We start from the raw sequence: 27,345 nt of genomic DNA, 5'->3' as shown, positions 1-27,345 counted from the left end.
GTCACTGTAACACATATTTTTGATACCAAGGAAGGGTTATTGCCCTAACCTGGAGACTTCCATGCAGTGCTCTAAGTAAGGAATGTTTTGTTCCTGCAGTTTTGATAATTTAGCTGCAGCTCTGGGCTGTCTTACTATGCAGCTTACTCCTGATTCATCTTCTGAGCTCACAAAATACCAGATAAAAATAGATTATTGTTCTATCTAAATTCCCATAATCCTTGTGCTCATTAAAAATAAAGTCATGTAACTGTTCTTAGTCAGGATTGCACTAATTAGTACAACGGGCACTTCTGACCTTGTGATTTCTACCCTTAATACACTCAGGTTGGCTGTGCTGCCTGCATTACCATACCCAGCATATCTAATATCTCCTTACACAACAAAGTGCTGCAGAGAGAAATGCAAACCAGAAAATAAAGGTCAGGAGCCTTTTTCATGGCTGTTTGGAGTTTCTCCACATCCTCATCCTTTGGTTTCACTGAATATTTTGTACTTATTTCCATATAACAAATTAAAGAGTTGCAAATAAAAATCAGGGGCCAACTTTTCATAGATCCTTTAGGAGATAGGGCAGTTCCCCAAAGAGCTCTTGACCAGTGGCTCTGGTTCAGGTTAGCAGTTTGTTGGTTTTTGTAACAGCTCCTAGGATCTCAAAAATTTCAGGGAGATACCAGCACAAGCTTATTAAACTTAACCTCATTTTAATGCTTTTAAAAGAAAGATTAATATGAAGGGAGCAACTTCCCTGTTCTCACTTTACCTTAGGGAACAGTTTTATGCTTTTAGTGTTCTTCACTATGCAATAAAATTAAATGTGCATATTTTTGTGTAGGAAATTAAAAACTGTTGGCAGCAAATTTTTGTTCTGTAGCTGCTAACTCATTTTTGTTTGATTTATATGTGTCATCAGAGTCAGGAAATCACTAATCCATTAATAAATCTAATCCTCTCACCATCAAGCTGTATGGATAAGTATTTAAATAAATTATATTGATAGGAAAATCAATTCTCTGAATGTTGTAATAAAAATCCAGAAAGAACTTAACTATGCAGGTGATGGATCTACCACAATGAGAACAGAAATTTAAATAGTTCAGAGAAATACTCAGTCGTGGTAGACTGACAGAGGATATAAAAGCAGGAAAGGTAGAGGAAAAAAGCTACATCAGGGCTTGGGTTTTTTTTAAAATCTCTCATAACACAAGAGGGAAGGAAGAACCAATGAAAACACAGAAGATTTATAAAGAATGAAGCTTTTTCTGAAAGTAAGTGGACTTCTGACAGAGCTTCTCTACGGCCTGCAGGATTCATTAACCTTCCAAAGCTCAAAAATCATCAGGTCAACAAAAAAACCCCAAAGAGAAAACCAACAAAGCCTTGACAGTGAGGAGGAAAACTAAAACGAAACAGGGATGTAAATTTCAGTGGGCCAGGACATAAGCCAACTTCTAATGGAAGGGTTAGGAAGAAAATTCCTATATATAGCAAGGTTATTTGACGCTTGTCCACTCCAGGGATCCTTACAATTTTCCCTGAGGCACTTGTCCTGGCTATTCTGGGTATGAGGATAATGGCTCAGACATATCTGGGCCCTGATTCTCTATGCAGCCCCACTCATCTGTGTTTACATAAGAAAGGAAGACATTTCAATAGTTACTCCACAGATGAAAATTATTAATCTGAAAATTTAGCATGGTATTTATTGCTATTTCTTGCAGGATCAGGGTGTGTAAGCCTGGAGCAGAAAACAGGAATGTTGCATTGAGAAGGTAAAAGCACAGAAAAGCAATTTGCCATCTAGCTGCTAATCTAAGTTTCACAGACTTCTGGGCCAAAGCCCATGAATTATTTAGTCTTGTTACCTGCATAATGTAGGTCACAACCTCCCTCTGTAATTAGGCTAAACAGTACCTACTTCTATTTCCGCTCTGTAATAAAACATGTAAGGCAACAACTCTGATTTCAAGACTTAAGGGATGGAGAACTGAACACATGCCCAAGCTGGGGCTTTCTTTCCCTTCCTCATCCTGAGCTCAGCTCATTGCACGGAACTGCTGCATCTTCAGCCTTTTTTTCCAGCCTGGAGTCTATGACTGACAGCACCTGCTGAGTACTTGTACATAACACAGTCGTACTTTACTTAACCCTTGGATAAGCTAAGCAGACGAGACTTCCTTCTTTCTCTTAACTAAGTTTTTCCAGATTAACTTTGTAGCTTTAACTCTCTCTGCCTGGGGTCTTTTAGGGGTTGTGTTGGTACAGCTTCACTTTGTGTGTGTAAGGCTTATTCAAAGATTAATGTTAAAAATCAATCTTGACCTAGATCCTTCTCTCAGCACAACAGAGAGACTTGGGTAAGGGCCTCACCAGGAGCAGGTGTTAGACACAACTTTTGGTGACTGTTCTCACCTACAGGTGCTTCTGCCCAACTTAGCAAATCCTTGGCTGACTGTTCTGAACTTTAGGGAACAGCTGTGGTGCAAACATGGAACATCAAACAGCATCTTGTGAGTATTTCCCTAGAGGAATGGCTAGAGTAAGAAAACCCATTAGCTACCACCTTAAGTGACAGTGGAATCAACACTTAATATTGGAATAAACAAGTGGGAGAAAATTTATTTGACAGAAATTAATCCAGTGCTAGTTACGCAAAACTGCTTCAGCAAATATTACTGCAGGCCTGTGGGCAATTAACAGAGCTTAGTTTTAAGACTCTACTAAATATTAATTATTATTTACACCTATTTTTGTCACCAGTTTTGGCTTAGGAGTTTCTTGGAAAAGCAATCCCACCCTAGTTATAGGATACAAGGTTCAGCTCTGAAGGCTCTTAAAATTGCTTGTCAGGTGAGGTCCTGAAAATCATTCAGCCATGGTGTAACAGAGCAGAGCATTGCACATAAAATGTTCCACTGGTTTTGCCAGCTGCAAGAAAGTTATTTAGTCAGAGTAGTGGCAAAAAACCCCAAACCAAACCAAACCCAAAACCAAAAAGCAAACCAAACCATCAGTTCTGTTCTAACAGATTCTAAGTGTGGCATTTCAGTGCAGGAAAATTACCATCTCATCCAATGAAGGGAGTTTTCTCTTTCAGGATGCCTGACATCTTGTGCACTTAAAGGCAGAGGTGCAGGACAGCCCCTATCCAACAGCTCTGGGTTTCTCCCCTTCAAATCCTTGCTGATGAGGAAGACCCAGTGTGTCTGCCTAAAAGAAATGCAGAGAGGAGGGAACACAACAAGAACAGTATCAAAAGCATCTTCAGTGTTTCCAAAAGCGCAGAGGGAGTAGAAAACCCAACAGCTTCTCCCTGGGGGGAAGCACTGTCAGGCTGTGGGTTTCACAGTGCTACTGGTCCCATCCCCTCCAAAGGGATGGTAGGTGAGGGTGAGACAGAGGTTAATCAGGAGGAGTGTTTAATGCCAGTGCATCTGAATCCGGCATTTCACCTTCTACCATGTTGTGTGATGGCGTCTGCTGCTTCTGAGCAGATGAAAACCAACTAAGATTGTGGGGCAAAAGCATCAAAAGAAGGTCCAGTGTGTAGGAAGCCAGTGAGCTGGGAGAGTCATGGCAGCTGCACCAAAGGGAAGAGCTGGAAGCAGCAGCCAGCCACCCCTCAGAGGTGGAGAAACCCTCACTAAGGGACTGGGCAGCATTCATTTCAGCTCAGAGCCAGCCAGGCCTCACCTGGAGACAAGGAGGCTGTGGGGAGGGAAACACTGCATTAGAAACTCTTCCCTTCCATCTTGCCTTGCTGTTTTGAGTCAATATTCAATATATGGTCTCACTAATGTTGCAGAGGGAAATCCTACTACCCTCTGCTCCTCCGTGGTCTATCTGCTCAAAGGGTCAAATCGGCCCTTTTATTTATTGCTATGTATTTATTTACAGTGGAAATGCCAATGCAACCCTCAGTTACCAGAATCTCCCAACTCTTGTGTTCTGGGATAGTTTCTCTTCCTGGGAGACATCTACTCCTTGTGGCTAGATGACCTTTCTTTTGCTCAGTATCAAACATACACTGCACTAAGTGATTTGGACCACTCAGTAACTTGTCCTCACTAACAACAAATTGGTAATAAAAAAATTGTGGTTTATTTCATATAATTTATGAAAATACTGTACACAGTTGAACAGACTTGCAGAATTATACTAGCCATCTGCAAATGAAAAATTTCCTCTTCAAAAGTAATTCAGTATAAACTGATTTTTTAGTTTTTCTCCTTGATGTTCTCAAGTGAGATTATAAAAAAACAACAACTATATTCTGTCAACAACTATAATCAGCTACATTTGCCATCTGGTTTAGTCCTGTAGTTTTGTTGAGCAAGACCAGTGTTGCTTTTTCCCAAAGGCACACAGAAGAGCCCTACTGAGGTTAGCTTATTATTTATTCTTTGTATAGACCCAGAGTTTGATCTTATTGATCCCTTTCACAATACCCACTTTTTTGGAACTTTTAAGTTTCCCAAGGTAAACTTAAAAATCCTCACATAAACATCCAGTGAGCTCCTTGCCACCTTTAATCCACATAAATCCACCATTTATCTGTTCTTATCAGCCTTTAATACTTACACAATAATGTCATTTACAACAAACTCGATGATTTATTTTTAAGCAAAATTATTGGCAGCCTTTATTCAGCTGCACCAAATCCCAGTACTAGCTGCTCTGAAACTTCTGATGCACCACTTCTCCAAGCCCATGGAGAAGTGTTCATCAAACCTGGTACAAAACCAGACCAACATCAGAAAGGACAACCAACCCAAGAGACTTCTTCCTTATGCCACAGAGAGCCCAAGGATATATGGGAAGTACTAACAGATTCTAGCTATAGAAAGGTATTGACAAGAAAACATTTTTTTCTCCCCCAGGAGATACTTTTTCTTTACCTTTGAGATGGAAGTAACTGCAGCACATTACACACCTGACCCCCTCATGTGCCTGGTTTTTTACCTGTAAATTTTTAGTATCTTTTTTTGAACAATTTTTTTTTGTTAAATAGAGACAAAAATGGTTCTTTGTAAACCAGAGTAAGCACATGACATTCACACACCTTTTTTATTTGCTGTTTCAGCTGAAATTAGTGGTATTTAAAAATGGAGAGCATCTTTTCAGAAAAGCTGACAGTTACCAGAACAGCAAAAATACAGTACAGTCCTGAGAGATAAAAATTTATTTATCTGATCAGCATGTCATGATATGGTCACAACTCATACAGCTGACATAGCCAAGAAGGATGTTTTTTCTTTTTAAAAATACATTTTTCTTTCCAGCAGGAAGGATTTTTTTTAAAACAAACATTTCATACTAGGCAGGAATTAAAAACAATGGCTTTTTCAATATGACAACACGGCTGGTTAAGCACTGGATCCCCCACCAGTGCCTTAATATTCAGATTTCAAGTTTTCCCCCCTGCTCCCTAATTCCCCCCACCCCTCACAGAAAAACACCACACAGAAAAACAAGACAAAACCCAGAAGGGAAACAAAGAGGTAGACGTCACTACAACCATGGCGCAGCTTTGGAAATTGTGCGAGATGTCTCGTGATGCTCTAAGGAGTTCCTTTTCCCTTCGTTACGAGTTGCAGAGCTGGGCCCCAGCAGTGAACATGAGAGGTGACAGGAGCCAAGAGCCATCGCCAGCGAGAGCTGCCAGGGCTGCAGAGTGAGCGGGGCTGTCCCACCTGGTGCTGCTCTGCCCAGCTGCAGTTGCTTAAAAACAGATCCCTCGTTATAACTGTGCGGTGTCACACCGACGATAGCCTTGCTTCCGACAAGGCTGGAGTCACGTCCTTCTAGAAGGCAAACCAGGGTCAAGGGGGCTCAGGTTCTGCTCTTGGCACACTCTATGCTCTCAGAAACTTTAAGGAGACTCATTGCTACAGTGACTTGCAGAGAAACTCTGCAGCCCAGGCACCGGTACAGCTTCCAGCGGGTGCTGGAGCAAGTGAGGGCTGCAGAAGCTGCTGTCCCCTCTCCCCCCTACTGCTCCACTCCTCCCCTTACCACTTCTGGCACTGAAACATTTGTCTCTCTGTCCTTCCTAATAAACAATCTATCACAAATTAACACTGCAGCTGGACAGTGAACCAAAGTGTTATTTTACTATTTGTTGTGTTTATGGTAAGCACAGTAAAGGTTGTGTATCCATTAGTTATAAGCACAATAAATACAACCATCAAAGAAAATCTTCTCATCTATTAAGTATCAGAATCACATGAAACAGTCTTGGAAAAAAAATCAACTCCATTTTTGCCACAGGGAAAAAAAAAAAGCCCAGGGAAAAGAGAAATGCTGCTTCTGGTATCTGTCTACATTTCTGAAAAACATCTTGGCTACTGGAAAGATTTTATAAAAAAAACCCAATGAAATAAATTCAGCAAAGTAATTCCAAACATGACCAGCCCTTCGCAAAACCACTGACAGTCACTCCAGGCTTCCACATCCATTTTATCACACAAAACAAAAATGCAGGTAACAGAGAAGGGAAGGAGACAATTGAGGTGAAGATAACTGGTATAAAAAAAAGCCTGTTCATCATACAATATGAGCATCATGGTGGAGTAATTTTAAGGAACTCACTCATTTTAATAGGACAGTTGTTCAGTGAATAATTATGTCATTATCTCATGATAAAGTAAAAGGTCTAACTTTAAAATGCATAGAATCCTTTCAATGACTTCTATCACAGCCAGGCAGGTTACAGTTCTTACAGAAAAAGCAGAGCTGCTCAGAAGCATTTCTAATGTATGCAGACATTTTAAACCAGAGTATGGTTTCCATTTTGCTCTTCCCATTGTTGCTCTGTATTTTTTAAAAGAAGTGTAAAAACTATCAAATATGCAATTTTGCAAAATAACCCTTTATTTCATATGGCTCCATTATTTCCAAAAAAATACAGAATCCCAGATGTATAATTATTTTGTGTGATTGTATCAGATCACCACAGAATCTCCAGCTGACTGTCAAGAGAATGCATCCAACCCTGGGCTTGTGATTTGGAAATCCCAGTTTTAAGTACCTTTGGTCCCAAAATTTATGTCAAGGCAAAGCGGAGCAGTTGAATCCTGTCACACACAGTGATCGGTATCTGTTATTATCGTGTACAAACAGGTGAGAAAAGTTATCAGCACTTTATGGCAGTGTCACACAACAAAAAGTTACATCATCTGCAAACCAAGTGAACAATGAACAGTACCACAGTGATCGCTTTATTTTTACTGCAAGAAGATGCACCTTATTTGTGACGCTGGGGGAGGAGGGAGAGGGAAGCTTTTAATTGTCCAGGAAAGCAAGGTAAACTGAAAATTCACTTTTCAACATCTGCTGAGAGCAACTTAAAAAAAGGAAAGAAAAAAAGAAGAAGAAGAGACACCATGGTTGCAAGACTCAACAGAACCACGCGTGGAACCCAAGTGAGACCGAAATGAAGGCACACTCACCCCAGGGCACTGAAGAAACTGCTTGGCATGGATGGGCATGTGCTCTTCACATCATGGGATTCACAGAGCAGCAAAACTAAACCGTGAGGACTGACACAACTTCAATTCTAACAACTTCTTTATGAACAATTAAACACAGAAATGTGGAGATGTTTTGTGGGCAACCCTGGCAGAGAACCATCCTTATTATTCGCAATGCATACAAATTGCTCTGTTCTCACTTCTGCGTGCAACAGCTTTCAGTTAGAATTTTTTCTGTGGGCTTTTCATTTTTGATCATTTTACACATTTTTCCATTATTTTTCTCCTAATATAAATTCAGTGTTATATTAATTTGTGATCAACTGTATGGTTCATTAACATCACAATCAAAATACATTTTGAACTCTCCAGAGAAGGCAACCCATAGATAGCAAAGCAAAATGCCCACTACATCCAGAACAGCAGCCAACTGCCAGAAGGTAGAACTGAACTGCAACCGACAGGAATTCATGTTTTAAAGACTCGCCTGCTAAGCTCCAGTCTGGAGCAGCACGGTATTTTTAGCACAGAATTTCCTACATACTGTATCCATTGTACGTTTTTCCCTTCATAGCAAAACTTTTCTCTCACTTACTGTCTTTCATGAAGCAGCATCCAGGATGATGCTGGGAGGGTCCTTCAGAGCTGCTTTCCAATGGTTTCGTTCTGGTGTCACCCACAGCAACTCGGCCATAAGGAGCCGCGGTGTCAGGTGCTTTTCCCGTTTTCCAGCACAGGCAGGAGGGGAAGCCTGCCACCTGACACCATTTCCTCACCCTACTGAAACAACAACCAGCGCTTGGAAACAAACATCTCGCAAGAGTAAGAACTACAGAGGAACAAAGTGAAAATGAACAGGACCAGATCAATCAAACTCTTGTCTGAAACATTACTGCGCAGTGCTAGTTTCTTGAGGCAGCACGTGAACACTCACTATTGACTGCAACCCACTGGGGAAAGAAAATAAAAATACTGCATTTGAAAAAACAAGATGCTCTTACATGGAGTTCACAGGGTCTATAAGGAACAGTCTCCTGATGTGAGTAACTGCTGTGCAATCTGCTTATATAAACTTCCCTTTTTGCATCACTCCAGTCTGTCCTAGCTCAAAATAATGAGCTGTACTCTGGGCATCTCTGTGGTTCTGATCAAACTACGTGGGGGAGAACAGCAGTGAGTAGCTTGCCACCTGCCTTTGGCAGTCTTTAGAGTCAGTCCCATGGGCAGCAGAAATAACTACTTACACATAACAGTGCTGGGCTGCCCCAACACCCCCCTGTACAATGACAGATTAAATACATTCATTCCATCAGCTGAACTTCAGCAAGAGCAATGTAAAACAACAAATACTCCCCAGACTCCCTCCCTATAAGGGCATACCTACCTCTTTTTAATGGTTACACCAGGATTCGGGTGCAGAGATGGTATTTATGAACAGCATCTTGCCTAAAACACAAAGCTATTGGCAACCACTGTCCTTTGCCTCCAGCCTGCAGTGGTTTTGTGGAGTCAGGGAGGGAACACACACTTCAGGGGACCTTACTGTGGTGTGTCATTTTGCATCCATCCCCACTGAGCAACCACTGCTGCATGTGGGGGGGCAGGGATGGCATATTTGACAAGGTATTTTTCCACAAAGCCATGGAAATTGGCACTGCCTCATGTTTTGGTATACTCTTTGCCCCCCCACCCCCAAACGGGAACACTGGCAAGGTTTTGTATTCTGCACACCACCTCCTGTGATTCATGTAGCAGCAGAGGGAGACAGAAGGGGAATCAATATTGCTAGCTCAGAGCCAAAACTACTGAGGGCTTACTTTGTTCTCAACAAAATTACTCTGTCAAAGGCAGTATGCCAACATCTGAAGTTCTGGCTACCCTGCCTGTATTTAGAGAGATTAGTTTTATTTTAGGAACAGTTCTCACAAATCTGTGCATAATCACATAAACACAATGCCAACCAGACCTGCCAGAAGTAAGGCTGTACATCACAGACATCCTTTCAAAAGGATCCTGCACTACACATCTGAAAGTGTCTTCTGTTCCCATCTGCCCTTCAGTTCTACCCATCCTTCTTCCAGTAAGATTCTAGCAGTAGGATTTTAGTGGTGAGCTAATTAATACTGCCCTCCATGTAGTTATTCAGAATATTTACCATACTTATTTTTTCAGTAGTATCTTCCTACAGATTTATGATAGCAATTACACCTATTTTTTCTTTCTACGAAACTAGTTTTTCTTCTATTACTCTTTAGCAAAACATTAAGATGGTTGGCATTGAATTATTTAAACTCTCCCACAAGTATATTTAGCACTGTTGCAACTAGCGGGGAGAAAAAGGCCTCTATAAACCACTCCAAGGTCACCTTGGTTGGACTGCAGTATACAAAATACAAAGGTGGCTAAAAATCACCAGCAGCACCAGCAGACCTTCAGAAACAGCTAGAATTGCTGTGCCCTCCAATGCGTGACAAAGCTTCCCTCTGTTCCCTAAGTTTTATGTCTTTCCTTCACTGTTTTTTCACCTTTAAAAGTGCATTTTTGAAACTGATGATGAGGGTTGAGCTGTATTCTGAACAAAAAGGGACTTTAACCGAGTGACTTTGTATTTTCCAAGTTTCCCTATAACACGAGATGCTGGTAGCCCACAGAACTCAGAGAGCTGATGGCAAGACCACAGCAGGGATGGGCTGATTCATCCCATGTGGACAGCTTTTAATCACACTGTGATGCTGCAATGCTTTTTGAGGACCAGCTCCTCACAGGACAGACCTGACACTGGATCTTATTTGGGTGTTTGGTTTAGATCAATGTGTCTGGTACAACAGCTGCTGACTGCGTAGCCACAAAGACACCTCCACCAGCTCTGTCGAGGATCTCTGACTCCAGCACAATGAGCTGCAATAAGTACACGTTGTGCAAATGAGGAATCTCTACCACACCAATGCTGTACACACTACTGAAGAGACAAGTTGCTGAATTTTCTGAGCTCTAACTACAATGCCAAGAAATACTTGTGGTGACAAAGCTTTCTTGTCACAGACATTCTTCTACGGTGGTTGTACAATTGCACCTTTTGTCCAAATGCTGAATTTGCTTAAGTGTGGGTGAGAGTATACATTTTTAAAAATACAGACAATTCTTAAAATAATACATCATCAGGTCACTATGTTACTGATCTTCACTTTTAGTGGAGTTTAAAATTCCCCCAAAGAGAGGTAAAAGTCCATCCAGTATTTTCCTTTACTCTTGAATATTCACATTTGCACATACAACATGATACTCATTTGCAAGAGCCTGGATTCCCATTGTGTCCTCAGGTCCCATTCCGCTTTTAAAATAGGCAATGGTACAAATACTGAAAGAGGCAGTACCACATCCCTCCTGACAAAAATGCAAATGATTGTATGGCAACCAGCCACAGGTTACTGAGGGTCATCTCCCGAGAAATCGCCTTTGTCTGACCCTGGGGCGGTGGAAAAGCTCCTACAAGAGAAAAGAAAAGACACTGAATGCTTTGCACAGGAATGACAGCCTTACTGCATGATTCTTTACCACCACTGCTTGTCCCAGCAATGGTGCCCACACACAATTAATTGGGCACTGCTCTATTATGCTGTCAAACTTATGAAAGACTCTCCAGCATTACCAGACACCTTCAAGAAAATAAAATACCTCAAAACAAAACACGACCCCATATCTTCATTACTATGAACAATTTTAATTGCCTTATAAGCTTTAAGTATAAGCCTGAAAGCATTCCTTAGAAGCTGCTATCACTGTACTCAACCTTTGCAGAGAGATCCAATTGTCAACTAAGTTTTGTGTTATTTCTGAAGTTTTATTAGTATCTCCATGATCAAATTGAATGGATTCCATATTAAACTTTACAGCTGTTTGGTGCTGATATTGTGTACTGTGAAGAAGCAACACACACACATTCCTGAGATTCCTCTTGAAAAGGTAAATACACACATACACTTCTTTAAAAGAACAGCTTCCACATATTGTTTGAACACTCAGTCATACTAAGGAAACACTGTAATTTGCCATGGAGTTTTCCAGAAATTCTTTACTGAAATCCTTGCTTCGATGGGAAAGACTGAAAGAGATTCAGCTGACAGTAAAATTTGGGTTTTTCCATACTTTGACTTTTTCTGACTTGCAACACTAAATTAAATGTGCCTGAATACATCCGAGCTTTATGATCATAAGCAAACTATTTGCATATATTTACATCAGCATATTAAATCATTTGTGTTACATTTCACTGAGATGCATAAAGCCTTGATGACACGAAGCACTTTGGTTATTATTAATCCTGAACATGGGATATAAAACTCTGAATATACCAGAGAAGATGATGTACTTGCTGCAGCATTATGGAGTCTCAACTTCTCTCAGAAGAACATGAAATTAATGATTCAAAGAGTAAAGATGCAGCAGTGTCAATTTTTAATCTTAGGAACCACACAATTTGGGCAATTAGATACCATCAGCAGCTTATCTCTGTGCTTCACATTTGCAATCACTGGAGGAACTGCAATCAAGCATTTAAGACAAAGCTTTTCTTCCTGCATGAATGCTCCATGCTCTTAATTAAAAAAAAAAAAAAAAAAAGGAACACCAAAGCAAACAAAGAAAAAGCCTAAAAACCCCCTTGATGAGCCCCATCCACCTCTCCCTGATAGGTATTTCACACTTGGGCAGATTTGTCACATCTTTATTCCCCAGTAACTCACAGCTAAGCTTCTATCTGTTCACTCTACGCTGGATTTGTTCTTCCATGGCCCATTTGTTTTTCTGTACAACCACTGACCTCTGGTTTAAATACCTTTCCTTGTTCCCTGGTAGATACAGAGAGCTGGGTCTTCCCCCCGCTCCCAAGCCATCTTTGACCCTTCCCTTTCCCAGCTGAGACAAGCCAAGTACTTTTAGTTGACCTTCACAGAAATGACTCTACCTTCCCCTTAATCTCAGCTCCCGTTACCTTTCCCTCATCCCAGTTCAATTTGTGTTTCTCGACATGGATGATGGACCTGTACACTGGATTTCCAGATGAGGTTTCAGACCTGCTACAACAAAGTGTTTCCATAGCACTGGGGATGCCATTCCTTACTTTTTTCATCAACTCACACCACTTGGCTTCTGAGCACAGGGAATGAGGAGCATAATGACTTCAGGATGCAATCACTCATTTCCAAGTGCTCCTAGATTATGGTTGGGTTTTCTTCCTTAATTAGTTCCTGAGTGTTTTTGTCCTGCTAAATGTAATCTCATGTGTGTTACTGTGGGCTTCAAGGTCATCCTGCTGAAGAGTTCAGGGAAATCAAGAACAAATTTTTCACTAGCTGCCTAAACAGGAGTCTGTTACCTACAGCTATTAACTCGAAATGGTTTTAATTTTAGAAATGGAAAGTGTAAAATGCACCTGTAAAAAATTATGGGATAATTTCATGTGAAATTTTAGGCATACTTTTTTTGGTTTGATTTCCAGAGGTCTATTATTACAGGTTTTCCCCAGGTGATTTAAGTTCTTAATGCTTAAGAATATAGCAAAATTGAGAAAGGTGCTTTAGGCTTTGTTTCCTTCTCTTCCCAAATAAAAATATGCCAAGAGAATGTATCCTTACCAACTATACTGTCAATGCAAACTTTTGAAGTTTCATGGAGCATTAAATGTCACTCCAGCTTTATGAAGTAAGCTTTATTAAGAGAAGTTCCTCGGCAGTGTGAATTGTAAAATAATATAATGATGATAATGATAACAATAATAAGGATTAATAATAACAATTGAAACAGCTCTAAGTCTTAAAACCACACCCACTTGTGACCATGTACCAGGTCAGTACAAAGCTGGCTCTTCAGCAGCCTCAGGGATTCCCCTCACATTCAACCTCAGCACCTTTCCAAGGGGTTTCCAAAAACTGTAGCAGCACTTTTTCAGTAGGCCAACTAAAGCAATGCCAGCAAGTTCTCAAAAAAGTATAAATGGCAGTAACTTTGAATTATGCTAATTTATGCCTAATAAGGCCCTATGTCACAGCATTTACATTTAAAACATGTCTTTATTAATTCATACTGATTGCACTGGCAAATTAATACCGATTACCCTATTTTGGAAGTGCATTTTAATGAATAAATCTGATTATATTAATTATACTCTCAGAAATTCTGGACTAGTTAGATTTTCTGGGTATGTCTTATTTCAATAGCATAAAATAATGTCACAAACCCAAGACTTCTTTACAATCTATTTGCTACACTTGTATTTTTAAAGATATTCACAAAGTCATTTGTCTAATAAAGTGCAACATATGCATTTGGATGTGATTTATATAGCAGGGTGTGACTTTGCCATCAATGATGGCTGAGTAACAGCAGTATTTCATAAAACAAAATACAACTCTGAGTTGTTAAAGAATTCTATTAATCTCTTTAAGCACTTGGATTGATAAATTAAGCACTCAAAACTAAATTAAAGCAGCCTTTGTAATAAATCATCTCACAAAAGAGGCATCTTTAACACAGTCACCCAGGAATACTAAACTCAGCTGATTTGAGACACCGAACACTCTCCCCATCAACAACTGTGATTTGCTAATGAAGAGAATATTTTTCTTTAGAGACAAGTTATATTACTTCATCTGGAGTTTTCCTACTCAGTCTACGTTTTATAAACTTCCTTGACTCTATATCAAAATAAACCCCAAATTTTTCCTCTCTGGACTTTTGTTTTTCTGCGTTATTATGATGCATTCCTGTATTTTGTACGCTGAACACGCATTTCCAAATCCCGTTCCCCACTCTCCCTCCCACTGAAGGGCAAGTGACATACTTCAGTATCAACTGATGGAGTAAAGAGCCCTGAGCAAACCCCTCTACAGTATTTTAAATCACATGTGTGCCAGTATCCCTTCAGTGATGTTACTGATGCCCCAAGTTTATTCCAATTCCTCTGCTCCATTAGCATGGGAAGTGTATGATGACAGGAGTGATCCTGGCAGCAAGGAGGCCAGCACTGACAGCACAGATCACAGCTCCAAAGACTGTATGCCATGTAATTCTCACAGATCCTTCCAATCATCCTTCCAACCATGGATCTTTGCACATTGCTAAATTATCCCACTCCATGAAATGCCACCTTTCACAGCTAAACTGTGTGTTACTGTTTGACAGCTTCCAAACACTACCCTAATTCTGACGTTGCCTAGGTAACTTACCTTTCCTAGATAATAATCATACTTTTTTGGCACGTAAGAAGCAGTAATAATAATAATAATAATAATAATAATAATAATAATAATACTTGTATCTCCTGTATGCCTGTGAAGAATGCTTACACATCCTTAAACCATTCTGAGATCCTTGTAAGAGAAGTCATTAGCAAAGCCCAGTTCTCTTTGCTGGGTATCATCCTACCTGTTTCATAGAAATGTGTCAGGAGGTCCTCCTTTTCAATGAATCGTTGATACAGCCAGTTTGTAAGAGCTTCAGGCTCTGCAGGTACATCTTTCACTGGAAAAATCCTATCAAAGAAACAAACACAAATTAAACCTAGCAAATGTATTCTGCATGTGGAGAACAAAACTCTTCTTCTGCCCCAGCCCACCACAAAACACAGAGAACAGAACTTTTGTGTAAATCTAACTGCATGATTTGCACTCTCTCCAACTCAGAGATCACAGAGGCATTAAAGATACAGAAGTGGAAAACTCCAGGTTCCCATCCAGAAGCACACAGAAGACACCAGCACCAGTCTCCATCAAATGCTGTACTACAGCTTTTGATAAAAGCTACTAAGTTGCTGGGTTTTTTTTAATAGAATGCCCCCACACTATATTACTACCCCCCCAAAAAATACAAACCAAGGAGGAAGGAAAGAAATAAAAAAATAAGAAAGTTCATCCACAGCTTTGAAGAAACAATTCAGCAGGCAGAAGCCACATAATGACATCACTAAGCACCAAGAGCTCTCCCACATCCCAGAAAACAAGCTCTCTGTGCTTTTCAAAGGATGCTGGCAGCTTTCTCTGAAATTTCCAAGGCAGGTTTTACACTGAAAACTGACCCTGTAGTCAGATATTGCTGCTCTGTCTTAAAAACACCCATGGAAGAATTGCCAGTGCTTTGGTACTTCGACACTGAATATTAGGTCTGCTTAGAAAAACATAACGAGGGCAGTATTCACTGTGGTACACACAGCCCAAAACCCTCAAATAACCCACCATACCTCACTGGGTTTTTTTTCAAAGTAGAACTTCCAGTCTTACAGTAGCTGTGAAACCTCCTCAGCAGACCCTCAGTGTCTTTTGATGTATACAAGAACTTAAATATCCACTGTGTTGTACTGGGAGGCCAATGCAGAAGAGGTTTGTTTATCAGGCTAACCTGAAAAATTCCCACTCTGAAATGCAAGGCCTTTACTGTAGGTTTCTGTTTCCAAGTGAGCTCCCACTTAGCCTCTCATCTACATCATGCTTCTATTTTCATTAGTGGATTTTCATTTCATTTTCAATAGTCTTAATTGATAATACTGCAAGAAATTGGAAGCAACACCACAATCACCTGGGCAGCCTCTGGACAGATATGGGAATGTCAGAATAAGAAAATAAGGCACTTCTGAAGAATGCTTTTGTTGCTGTTACAGTTTTCAAAATCTCTGCCTGCTTTGTTGCCAAGTCATTTGTCCTTCTTCCTTTCAGTTTGATGCACGGAAAAATAAGCTGTAAGTGGGGGAGTCAAACAGCAAAGTATTGCTCTAAGGAGTGAATTACAAATCACAGTGCTTTGGCATACAGAGACAACCTCAAAATAAGGAGATGAGCAACTTTATTTACGAACTATGGTATCAACATGAACTCAGCTATCTCTGCAGCCCTTGAAGTAATTCTACCTACGTCTTCCTCACACTGGAGTTCTCTATGCTCCAGTTAAGCCAGTCTTGGTAACCAGAAATTAGCAGCTGTTATCTCAGATAAAGCAGCTGGAAGAAGAGTCTTTGGCCAAAGACAAATGTTATGAAATGGTGCTTCAGTAAGCTGCTCAAGTTTTCAGTCTGCATATTAAGAACAAAGACAAACAATAAAAAACTATTTTATCTTGAAGCCCAGATGCTGTACAGCAGGTTAAAATTAAACCACGTAGCAGCAAGTAAAAAACACACCCACAGAGCAAGGACCATTTTGTTGAGGGTAGAACACTAAGAAAGACTTACTCTGTGTCCCCAAACACAACCAAGATGCCAAGCACTATTTTTACTCTCTTCTGCCTATCTGCTGTGAAGAGATAAAAGGCTCAGCAACTGAATATTGTGTTTCACAGAGTATTTTTGAAGGACAGATGCTTGCTTACGCAGGTTTTAAGAGGTTTCAGAACTACGAGAATGTGTGTTGCCTCAGGACAGAAGTGTAGGGTTACCCGGCTTCACATGCAGCCTCCATTGTAAAGTCTAAGATACTCTTCACCTCTGCCTTCACCTGTCCCTGACCTAATGGGTAACAACTTTGTTTTGCCAAGAAACAAAAAGTCTGAAAACATCACAGGATCTTGCAAGATACCTGTTAGGAACAATTTTTGAGCTGTGCTTTAATGGAGCAGCAAAGTGGCACAGGTGATACCAGCACTCTGAGAGACTAATGGAATGCTGCACACCACTTCCCTGCTTGAACCCATCCAGCTCTTGTGTGAATCAATAACACTGCCAGAATGCTTCAATCTCTGGATATAAACTGCTGCTTAGAAGTCTGGGAAGCAATCACTGCTACACCCAGTTTGAATGAATACAAACAGAATGAAAAACAACTGGTTTTCCAATAATGCTGCACTGGCAGCCCCAACTTAGCAATGATAAGTGCTAGTGTATTTGGAAGCATTTTCAAATGAATTTTTAGATTATCCTGAGTTATTTTTACCAGCAGAACATTCTTACTAATGACTGATCTAAATTAGAGATTAAGTATTTTTTAAAAAAATCCTCAAACTCTGGAAAGAAGCCCTTTCTGTACTCGATAAGGCAAAGCTAACCCCCCCCTATATTTAAACTAAACATACTGATAATGCCACGGTTCTCTGCCCATCAGATGGCTCAGCTGGCATCTGTGTTTTACAAGAACACTCTCTTGAAGGAGACTGGGTTCAGGAAGGTAATTGATCAAGTCTACTGTTACAAAACTCCCCACACAGGAGATCCAAAACAATGGCAGAGAGCCACTGCCCCAATGGGAGCAGGGTCATCCCCAGCCACTGGACGCTGACAACTGCCAGGTCCAGTGTTAAAAGATGCAGGAAACAGCTCCTTATTTCAATGAGATATGTAAACAGGTGTCCATGTGGTCAGGGCACGAGCATCACCTTGGCTCTACCTCACCTTTGGGTCTGCAGCATGAGGAATACCATTAGAAGCAAACAGTTTGCTGATCTCCTCAGGAAAATAAAATATCATCAAACAGAACTGCCAAGGCAAAGAATAAGGTCAACACGTAACATCTGAAGCTCCTGGAGTTTCTTGGGCACTTGCATCTTTCTAGCTTTTGGGCAAAACTAACCTAACACTGCATTAAAAATAAGAGCATCTTTGTTCCTGGTGTGGCAAACAAGGAATTTAATAGGACTGGATAAGAACTTGACCAGAAAATTCAAGGAGAATGGAAATACCTTTTTTTTGCTTCTCATCATGGGAACAGCTGCTCTTCTGTCACTGGGGAAAGTGGGAAAGGGGTAAAAGTAGTCACAGCACAGGCTGCACCCTGGGAAGTTAGAAGTGGTGGTGGAAATAAAGACACATTCCAGAGGGAATCTGTGAAAGAATCTTTTTTCAGTAATGAAGTATTATCCTCCAGCTGGAGGCACCTACTGGCAGCTGCAAGGTGACAACACCTGTGGGACACTCCAGGTACCTGACTGGGGGACAGCAACTTCTTAAACCACTGCACAGATTTGTGTCCATGTCCCAAACCAGAATATATTAGAATAAATGACAGTCCAGGAAAGAAGAAAGGATTGTTAAAAACAGGAGATGTAACTGCCAAAGACATGTTGGCATATGTGAGAAATTGTGGGGAATTAGGTACTGATAGGCTGTTTCTCAGAAGACACCAAAGAATTTTCAGAAATAAGGCATATTTAGAAACATTTCATTTCTTTTATAACTGGTCCTTATTGGAGAAACCACCTCTGATTCTGTATTTAAATTCTGAAGTTCACAGCTACCACTTTAAGTACTAATTGCCTTTTATCACCTGTCCTACCCTGAACTGAAGTTCTGTATTACTCGCTACTCCATGTAAGTCATGATATTATTTGCTGCTTCAATGGCTCTAAATAAATCCAGGACAGTGGAGGCTGTTGGTAGATGTCAGGCATGACCAAAAATAAGTTACTTGCGTAAAAAAGTGCATTAAAATACACTGCCAAATGGGATGCCCTTCTGCAACACTCATCCAGCAACCACAATGCATTTCATCTTATTTATAGCTCGGAGCCTGGCTTATTTCAATAAATCTGTATCAATGCAGACACAAAAATAGAACTTCCTCAGCAGCTGAAGGCTTGTTTCAGCAGCAGCAGCAGCAGCACAGCACAAAAGCTGGCACGGAGAAGAAAGGTGACAGAGCTGGGAACAGCCCGTGTGGCACTTCACGCACAGCCACCCCTGCGTCAGAGCTGACTCGGGCTGGCTCTGACGTCAGGGCTGCTGCACCACAGCCACCGTCACACAGCCCCAGCGTGGGATGTGGGCATTCAAGGCCATCACCCCGTGGAAAACCAGGGCAAAAAACCCAGCCCTACACCATTCCTGACTGAAGGGATGCTAAGCACCGAGTCAGCTTCATACCCAGGGTGTTTTCAATTTGTAAGTCTCGGGTTTTGCACACAGGACTGCAGCACTTGAGAAATTACTGCTGGACAAACTTGACTGGCTGAGAAACACCAAGCCAATCACACTAATGAAGTGCCTGGTGCAAGAGGAAAAGAAATAAACTGCAGACCTGACTCCTGGCACAGAAATGGTGGGAGCTGAGAACTGCAGCCAGTCCGTGGCCTCACTGGACACCAAACACGGACACCAAACAACTCAGCTTATTTCTGCTGAGTGGAAGTGCAGTGAGGCTGCATTTCTGGTCAGCACACACCACGCAATGACCCGAGCATAAAGCTAAGCCATTTGAGAAGAGCAAACAAACCTTTCCAACAGACTCATTACAAGGCAGATCTCATAGTGATGGCCTCTAGTTTGACAAGCCTTGCACGAGATGGACTGAAATCTCCCACTAAAATCCCAGTGCCATTTGACCTGGAGCAAGTTCATTAGGTATTTTCCTTGAGTGTTTTGTTTCAGAGAGCAAACCCAGTATTGCAGCACTTTCCAGTAAGTTCTGAGACAAGTCAGTCAGGGTCAAAAAGTTATTCAATAGATGGGTGAAGCTCTCACACCTTGTGTTTTTAGATTCAAACTTGGTAATTGTTCATTTTAAGTTTCTTTTGACATCCAGAGGAAAACCAGGCCACAGCTTAGCCTAATTATGAACTTCTGAGAAATGTGTCATTGGGACTGAAATCGAGGCTTGAAAAGCAAGGTTCAACTCATTATCAAAATTGAGCTTTCAAAAAAAAAGATTACTGGATTAAACCAAGCCTTCTCTGCCATTTCCATCAGCTAGAAAACCACCTAAAAATGGTAACATAAGGCTCCTTGCTGTGCTCTCTACACTTTTCTGTTGCTCCCTGAGTAGAATGAAAAAGAAATAATCCTGCAGCAAAGGCCCAGGCTATGAGAAAAGGAATCACTAGATTAGAAAGTCTGTAAGGCAAAAAGAGACAGGTGGTGATCAAAGGGCACAGCAGAAGGGACTGAGTGAGCCACCACAACAAAAGCAGCTCTGCAGTCTCTTCTGCTCCAGTTTGAGTGGCACAGAAAATGTTCCTTTCTTCCCCACTGCTGTCATACATCAGTACCTTGCTGTGGACTACTCTAAAAGGGAATAAGCATGTTTAAATCCTGATTCTTCTTTCATATAGCAGAGATGGCATCTGGACAAAACTATTCTTTGCTTTTTCCAAAGGGTGCTGCTTTTTCCCCCGTTAACTCAGTTAAAAGAAATTACATGAGAAGCTATTGTGCTCTCTTTCCAGTTATTCAAAAATTACCCTTAAAATTTATTTCAAATGTAATCTCCCAAGACATTCCAAATTACAAAAAAAAGAGCAAAATTTTATTGCAATAAATGCAGGAAAAGTGGAGTATAATACCTATGCAGACAGACTTGATGTACATTTAAAGAAAATTTCAGAGGATATCCATGTCAAATGCAGGAAAATAGAAACACACCTCTGACAATTTCCGTATTTTAAAGACAAAGTTCATTTTATCTTGGGTTTTCCTTTGCTAACTGAGCTTGTTTCAAAGAACTTCTTTACCTCTTTAACAACTTTAGCACAACCTTTACAAGGGACATCTCAGGCCTCAACACCACACAGGCCTTTTCAAACCTCAGTCACTGATTTAACCCCTGCCTACACTGTTAAGGGCAAGGAGTAGTCAATACCCAATTGTTATCAAAATTAAGAACTACTGAGGAACAGCTGGGGGCAGCTAAGGCAGGATATGAGCAAACTCTGTAAAATCATAGAGCATCACTGGGGGACCACTCATCCACTCCTGGCAGGACAGGGGAAATGGGGTGCTCCCGCTGAAGGCATCAAGTGGAGAACTTAGCAGGATCAAACAGAAACGCTCCTGGCCACCACCCTCCCGAGCAGCTACACATTGTGCCATGGGAAATTGTAGCAGTCTAAGCAGGTTAAAGTGGTTCAGTGCAAGAAAGGTTACATCATATTTAAGCTTGTGATCAAAAATAAGTGTGAATATACATTCAGAAGCAGGAAATGAATTCAAGTTAATTTGCTGTTGTTTTTAAAGAAAGTATTTTTGGAAATACTCTTTAGTAGAATTCTAAATACATTCAACTTGCAATTAAGCCAGAGATCTGAGAGAGTACTAAGGTGACCTGAATAAAGCACAACAGATACAATGCTATCTTATATAAATTAGGGTGTAAGTATGTTCACCTTCAGGGAAACTTGGAAGGTAGCTTTCTATAAAAAGTAAGGACAGATTTAAACATGGCTGTGGAAAGGAGCTCCAGCGAGCAGCCTGTATTCTGCACCACATAACACTGACACAGCAGTGATGCTGGAGAAGGTCATTCCCACTTAAACTGCCACCCAGGGGATCCACAGGGATACTTGAAAGCTTTCTGTAAAAGTCTAAAAACTCTCCAAATCATCAGAAGGGAGTAAGACAAAATAATGTGATTCTGGGATAAAATGCAACAACTTATTTGGTTTAGGAAAAGTGTTACAATACTCCTGGAGATTTCAGACTTGCATTAACTGTAATCTAAAAGCAAAATGCAACTTCTCTCTCCACCAGTTTAGGTCTCGAGTCAAATAACTGCTGAGGAGAAAAGTTTTAATGGTCTCCCATCCTAGCTGTCAATGAGAGTTGTAACACTTTCCAGCTGCTTTTTCCAGTTGCTTTCCTCAACTACTTAAAGTATTCTTTGAGTGAAAAAGCTTTTCTTTGTCAGAAAGTTAGATATAATAATCTATTAGGAAATCTGTTTATTTAACAACAGTGATTTTTAATTTGTTGTCATTACTAAAAAACAAAATTAAAAAAATTCAAGTTGGGCTTACCAACACCTTAACATTAAGGTGGAAAAGATGACCTAGCTAGCCTTCAAAAATATTCCTCACAACTCTATTCAACCACAAGACATTAATCCAAAACTTAACTGTCTGTCCTAAGATAAGGAATAGTCACTGAACTTTTTTTAAAAAAAAAAAAGATCGTGTTTAAATGAGTTGCCCACCTTTGTGAGACACAAAAATCCCACTCCCACTGCTACTGATTTCCCATATCCTGAACTGATACAACTGATTTGTGAATATTTAAGTTCAGTGTAGGAGGAGCAGGTTTATTTCCTACCTGTAATGTACATGTGTCACTGTTGGTTGTCGGTAGCCAAGAATCCAAGTTTGGATGTCTATAGGTTCAGCTTTGGGATATGCAATGGTTGTATCTATCACCCACTGGAGGCCTTTGGATTTGCTCTCTAGGAATAAAAAGCAAATTGCATGTCACTTATTTGAGAGTTATTCAATTTTTATATTACTTCATGAAGTATGAGGCACGAGACCATCAAAAATCAAATCCAGATTTCATTACAGAGCACAGAAATACTCTTACAAACTTCAGCTAGACCTAGATTTTATTTTCGTGGTTATTTCTGTTGCTCTTACATACTGTGGTATGCAGAACAGAACAAGTTCACTCACCAGGTATGAGTACAGTCACACAACATCTTGGCCCCAAAGTCAGATGCTTCCCCCCATTCACTAGAAGGAAAAATCCCAACATAAACATCCAAGCTCCCTGGTCTGCACTTCAAGCACATTTACACCTGGTCCTTTCTAAAAGATCATTGATGGAGCAGCAGCCATGCAGACCCCTCAAAGGTCCTTAAAAATGTGAGGTGCAGGAAATACAGAGGAAATACACCACTTTCAGGGTGTATTCAGGGTAAGAAGGCAAGGAACAGAAGATGGTCAGTTTTCACAGTGGGGAGGATACTGCACCCACGAGGTTCCAGGAAAGGCTGACACCAGTCCATGTTCATATGCCACTCAGCGTACTTAGAAACTGAAAAAAGGATCAAAGGAGGTGAAAATATTTGCTACTAAGATTATTGAAGAGAATCAAATCTGTCGGTCCCTTCCAACTCAGAATATTCTGTGACTCTGTATAAAATCTGAATATAGGTTACTACCAGCAACAGTCCAGGTCATAAATCAACCTAGCCATGACCCCTCTCTGGCACATCTTCAATTCACAGGTTTGCTAAGAGGGAGAGCAGCAGATCTGTAGAGCAAACCAAGAAGGAAGGCCACACCAAGATGGCACTTTGAGTTTAGCTTGTCAATTTTCTCTCTGTTCTAGAGCTGTCTTGTGTTTGAGCTCATGTTATGCCCAGGCCAGCAGAGTAATGCTCACCTACTGCTTGAGACACCAGTACAGCAATATGCTCACACCACACCAGGCAGTATTTTTGAGGATTTAAAAAACTGACTATCAGAAACAGCCACCCATGGGCAAGAGCATGTAAGAAGTGTTAGCTTTTAGTACAAAGCACAATACTCTTCAAGCCTGCAGCGGAGAAAGCTACGAAAGGAATGTAATAGAGGTTGACAAGAACACTGTCAGCACCAAGAACATGTATGGGGATTGACTGTTCACCATCCTTCTCAATACAAGACCAGACACTCAAAATTCAGCCAAGAGGAAAAGTTTTCAAAGCAAACAGAAAAATTATTCTGTGGGGAATTCCTTGCTAAAGGACATCAAGGATGCCAAGAGTCGGGTTCAAGAGGAAATTGAGTAAGTACATGGAGGGTTAACTGACCAGGCAGAAACCCCCACCTTGGGGAAACCCACCACACAGGAAACTGTCAGAAGCTTGGAGAATATGTGGGAGAAGTATGATGCAAGTGTGCTGTGTTCACACTCTTCCTCTGGAATCCACCTGGAGTCATGGACAAGATGTTGGGCTAGACAGATGTGTGGCCTCGCCCAGAGTCGCCGCTCTAATTTTACAGCAGCCCTACCACACACCTGAAGAGATGTGCAGCACTCAGTCTGAGCAGCACCCTGAAAGCCTCAGTTACTGACTCCAGCTAGAATGTACATGCAAGCACTGGCTTGCCAGTTTCTACCTGCATTTAATTTCATTTAATTTGCATTTGATTTAATTTAATTAAGTGTGAAAAGAAAATTACAGCAATGCCATCACATGTATCTATCAATTATTTTAACAAGCAGCCAGTGTTTTCTTGGTGTCTGCTCATCAGTGGAGTTGTAGTGCTTCGTTACAAATGCACTACTCCAACAGGGCTAGACAGCATCTCCTAAAATTTAGGTTATGAGTTCTTAGTAGCATGCAACATGCTAGTCTAAAATTTGACCCAGGGCAAGCTGCTCAGGTCAAGCTGAAACATTCAGTGTTACCTTCTGGAAATACAGTATTTTAAACCCCTGACAGACATGTGAAATGAGAAGTGGAGGCTGCAGGCTTGCCAGCATCATGACAGAGTGCTTGTCGAACCTCTCTTAAGAAAAGCACTAACTACAGAGTGCTCCATTTTAAAAGTAGCAATGATTCAGAGAAGAGCCAATATGAAATTAATATTAAATCAACAGAACTATTAATTTAGAAATAGATTTTGAAACAAAGTCATTCAAGTTATTATTTTCCCAGATGTAAAGCAAGAATGGATAAAGACAAGCAAATTGCCTAAGTGAGTAAGCAAAAAAGATCATTAATTGCAATTAGAAAGTGCCAGATGAATATGGGCACATTTTCTTATTATTTACAGTAAAGCGTTTCAAAATAATTTATTCAATATTTAGCTGTATTTAAAGCTGTTCTTTCAGTGGATAATGGTTTGCACTTCATTAAGGGAAGACTCCTGCAGTTCTCTGCTGTGCTGATTTCCTACCTTCTGCTTTTGTGGAGGAGAGCTGCTACTGCACTCGATTCCTGAATCCAGCTCCAAACTCACCTCCAACCCTTTTCAGGGCAGGGTGGGGGGAAAAAATTCTGACAGCCCACCAGAAATCCCAGGCCAGAAAAAAAAATTGTGACAGTAACATCAGCCTCTATAGACCTTCTTTTAGAGCAAGCAGGTGTTAGTGCAGCTACCTCCACGTGCTCTCAAATCACAGTATTTGTGCATGCTCTGGTTTAAAATAAGCTTTATATAATCATCCAAGATATCAGACTGCCAAAAAAATATAAGTCACCAAGGATTTAAGAAAATTAATTTTAAAATACATCTTGCTATCTTTTGGGGGGGGTTATACTGTGTTGCAACCTGCTCATGAGCAAATTTATTTTAAAGCCAGGGAGCTCTGACAGATCCTGAAACTGGAAAAGAATATGACAACTGCACAAAACACAGAGGAGTGGTACCTAAATACCTCCAAGGATGCTGCTTTCAGCTTTAAGCAGACCTTTGACAAAGGATAAACCCTATTATTTTTTAAATAGAGCACATAAACAGGAGCTCAAAACAAAGATTGCTGCATTAGTTATAACGTGGTGTGAATCTCAGGTCTGGCATTTGTAGCTGAAAATCAGGGAGCTCCCTGTATCTGTGCTCAAGAACTCCCTCTCACACAGCTTGGCTTGGCCAACTCGGCTGCATGGTTCTGACAGCCAAACTCTTCCAACTTTCTACCTATCATTAAAAGACACTCTTCTCCTTCATTTCTAGTACTTGCTGAAAGACTGAGCAGCCTGACTGTCAGAGACCTCAGCAGAAGCAGCTGCTGCAGAGGCCGTACTTAGGCTGATCTTTCCAAGCACAGGTTTTTTTTCTGCCGTGTCAGTCTGCTTGCCACTTTCAGCACAGGTGGAAGATTTTGATTTCTCCAACTGCTTCAAAATGTTAACAGTCTGATTCTTCTTAAATAGCACATAAACATTCTGTGCACCTGCCCTACACAACAGCACCCAAATCACACAGCAGTGATGTACCTCAGTGTGAATGGTACATTCTTGCCTTATGAGTGCTGAGACAAAACTGAACAATCACATGGAGCAGCAGCTTCCTGGCCTACACAAAAAAGATCAAAAATGAAATTTAAACAGCTTCCTAACTTGCTTGTTGTTTGGGGGTTTGGGGTTTTTTTTCCAAATCATCAGCAGAGGCAAATCTTCACAACTATTTTCTTCACTGTGGATTCAGTGATATTCAGTTGCTCCATCTTCACTTAAGAAGCAACTTACCATCAGTGTCTTCAAGACACTTCATGATCTGTCATCCTCCAAAGTCCCCTCACAGCAGATACTTGACTGTCTACAATCACGAATTTATCTGGGTTCAGAGCTTCTCTTTGTTCCCCCTCATTGTCCTCCCTGGGGTTGCTACTTCCTAGGGTCAACTGATGCTAAAACACCAGATTAGACGATGTGCAGAGCCCCTCAAACCCACCAGCAGACTGTCAGTGCTTGCCACTGAGGAACAGAACAAGTCATAGACAGATTTCAGTGGGAAACCTCGCCTTCAGCCAAGCTCTGGATGGTGTCACCCTGCCAGACTGGATCCAGAGTGGGAAAGAATGCACCAACCAGGTGTGCACCTGAGGCCTGCAGCTTGCACTTGAAAAAGAAAATATTTGCCAGCATTCACCAGAATTCAGGTGTGGTTTCCTGAGCACTCAGAATGCAGCCAAAAGAGGCCGGTGGCTCTCCATGCATAGCAATCCGTTCTCGTAATGTGTCCCTTGTTCTCTGCTTGTCCTTGTGTGATCAACTGGATCACTAACCTCAGAATTAACTTTTTTTCTCCAAAGATTAACTTTCAGACTGAGCATCTCACTAATCATTCCAAAATCCTGACATAACAGACCACCTGGAACAAAACAAGAAGCCCTTTTTCCAGGGGGAAATAAAAACAACCATCAAAAGCTTTTTCACATGTTATTCAAGTCACATTCCTCATGTAACAGCAAATCAGAAAGTTTGATTTTTAAAAAAATCGATTATGAAGTTCAATGTACAGCCTTGCAGAAGTGAAAATTTAATTTCTCTGAGAAACAGCATCAGAATTGAATGTACTCTGCTGCATTTGGGAACAGCAAGGTAAGATTTCAGTATGACTCCAACAAAGCTCATAGCAACAGCTTATCAGACAACAAACTGCTGCATGGTAAAATAAAACAGAATTTAAAAAAACAGACTAGAGCAAGTGTGATCAAAAATACGCTCTGGAATGTGCACCTTTGAAGAACAATAGCTCCAAACTCCTT

At 40.8% G+C, this 27,345-nt stretch overlaps 1 protein-coding gene across 2 annotated transcripts in view; it reads right to left on the bottom strand.

Moving 5' to 3' along the window:
* Positions 1-5,163: 5,163 nt before the first annotated feature.
* The window catches only part of LPGAT1 (lysophosphatidylglycerol acyltransferase 1), a 60,566-nt gene continuing 38,384 nt past the window's right edge, over positions 5,164-27,345 (bottom strand). For both annotated transcript variants that reach the window (XM_039568695.1, XM_019282343.3), the window contains 3 exons: positions 22,465-22,591; positions 14,895-15,001; positions 5,164-10,958 (listed from right to left, as the gene is read on the bottom strand). In XM_039568695.1, the coding sequence (XP_039424629.1) occupies positions 10,807-10,958; positions 14,895-15,001; positions 22,465-22,591 (386 nt within the window). In that variant the 3' untranslated portion in view covers positions 5,164-10,806. The remainder of the gene's footprint in view (positions 10,959-14,894; positions 15,002-22,464; positions 22,592-27,345) is intronic.

The sequence above is a fragment of the Corvus cornix genome, chromosome 3, assembly GCF_000738735.6.
Source record: "Corvus cornix cornix isolate S_Up_H32 chromosome 3, ASM73873v5, whole genome shotgun sequence".
Classification (NCBI taxonomy): domain Eukaryota; kingdom Metazoa; phylum Chordata; class Aves; order Passeriformes; family Corvidae; genus Corvus; species Corvus cornix.
The sequence above is the reverse complement of the archived record's forward strand: the minus strand, read 5'-3'. Positions and strand labels throughout refer to the sequence as shown.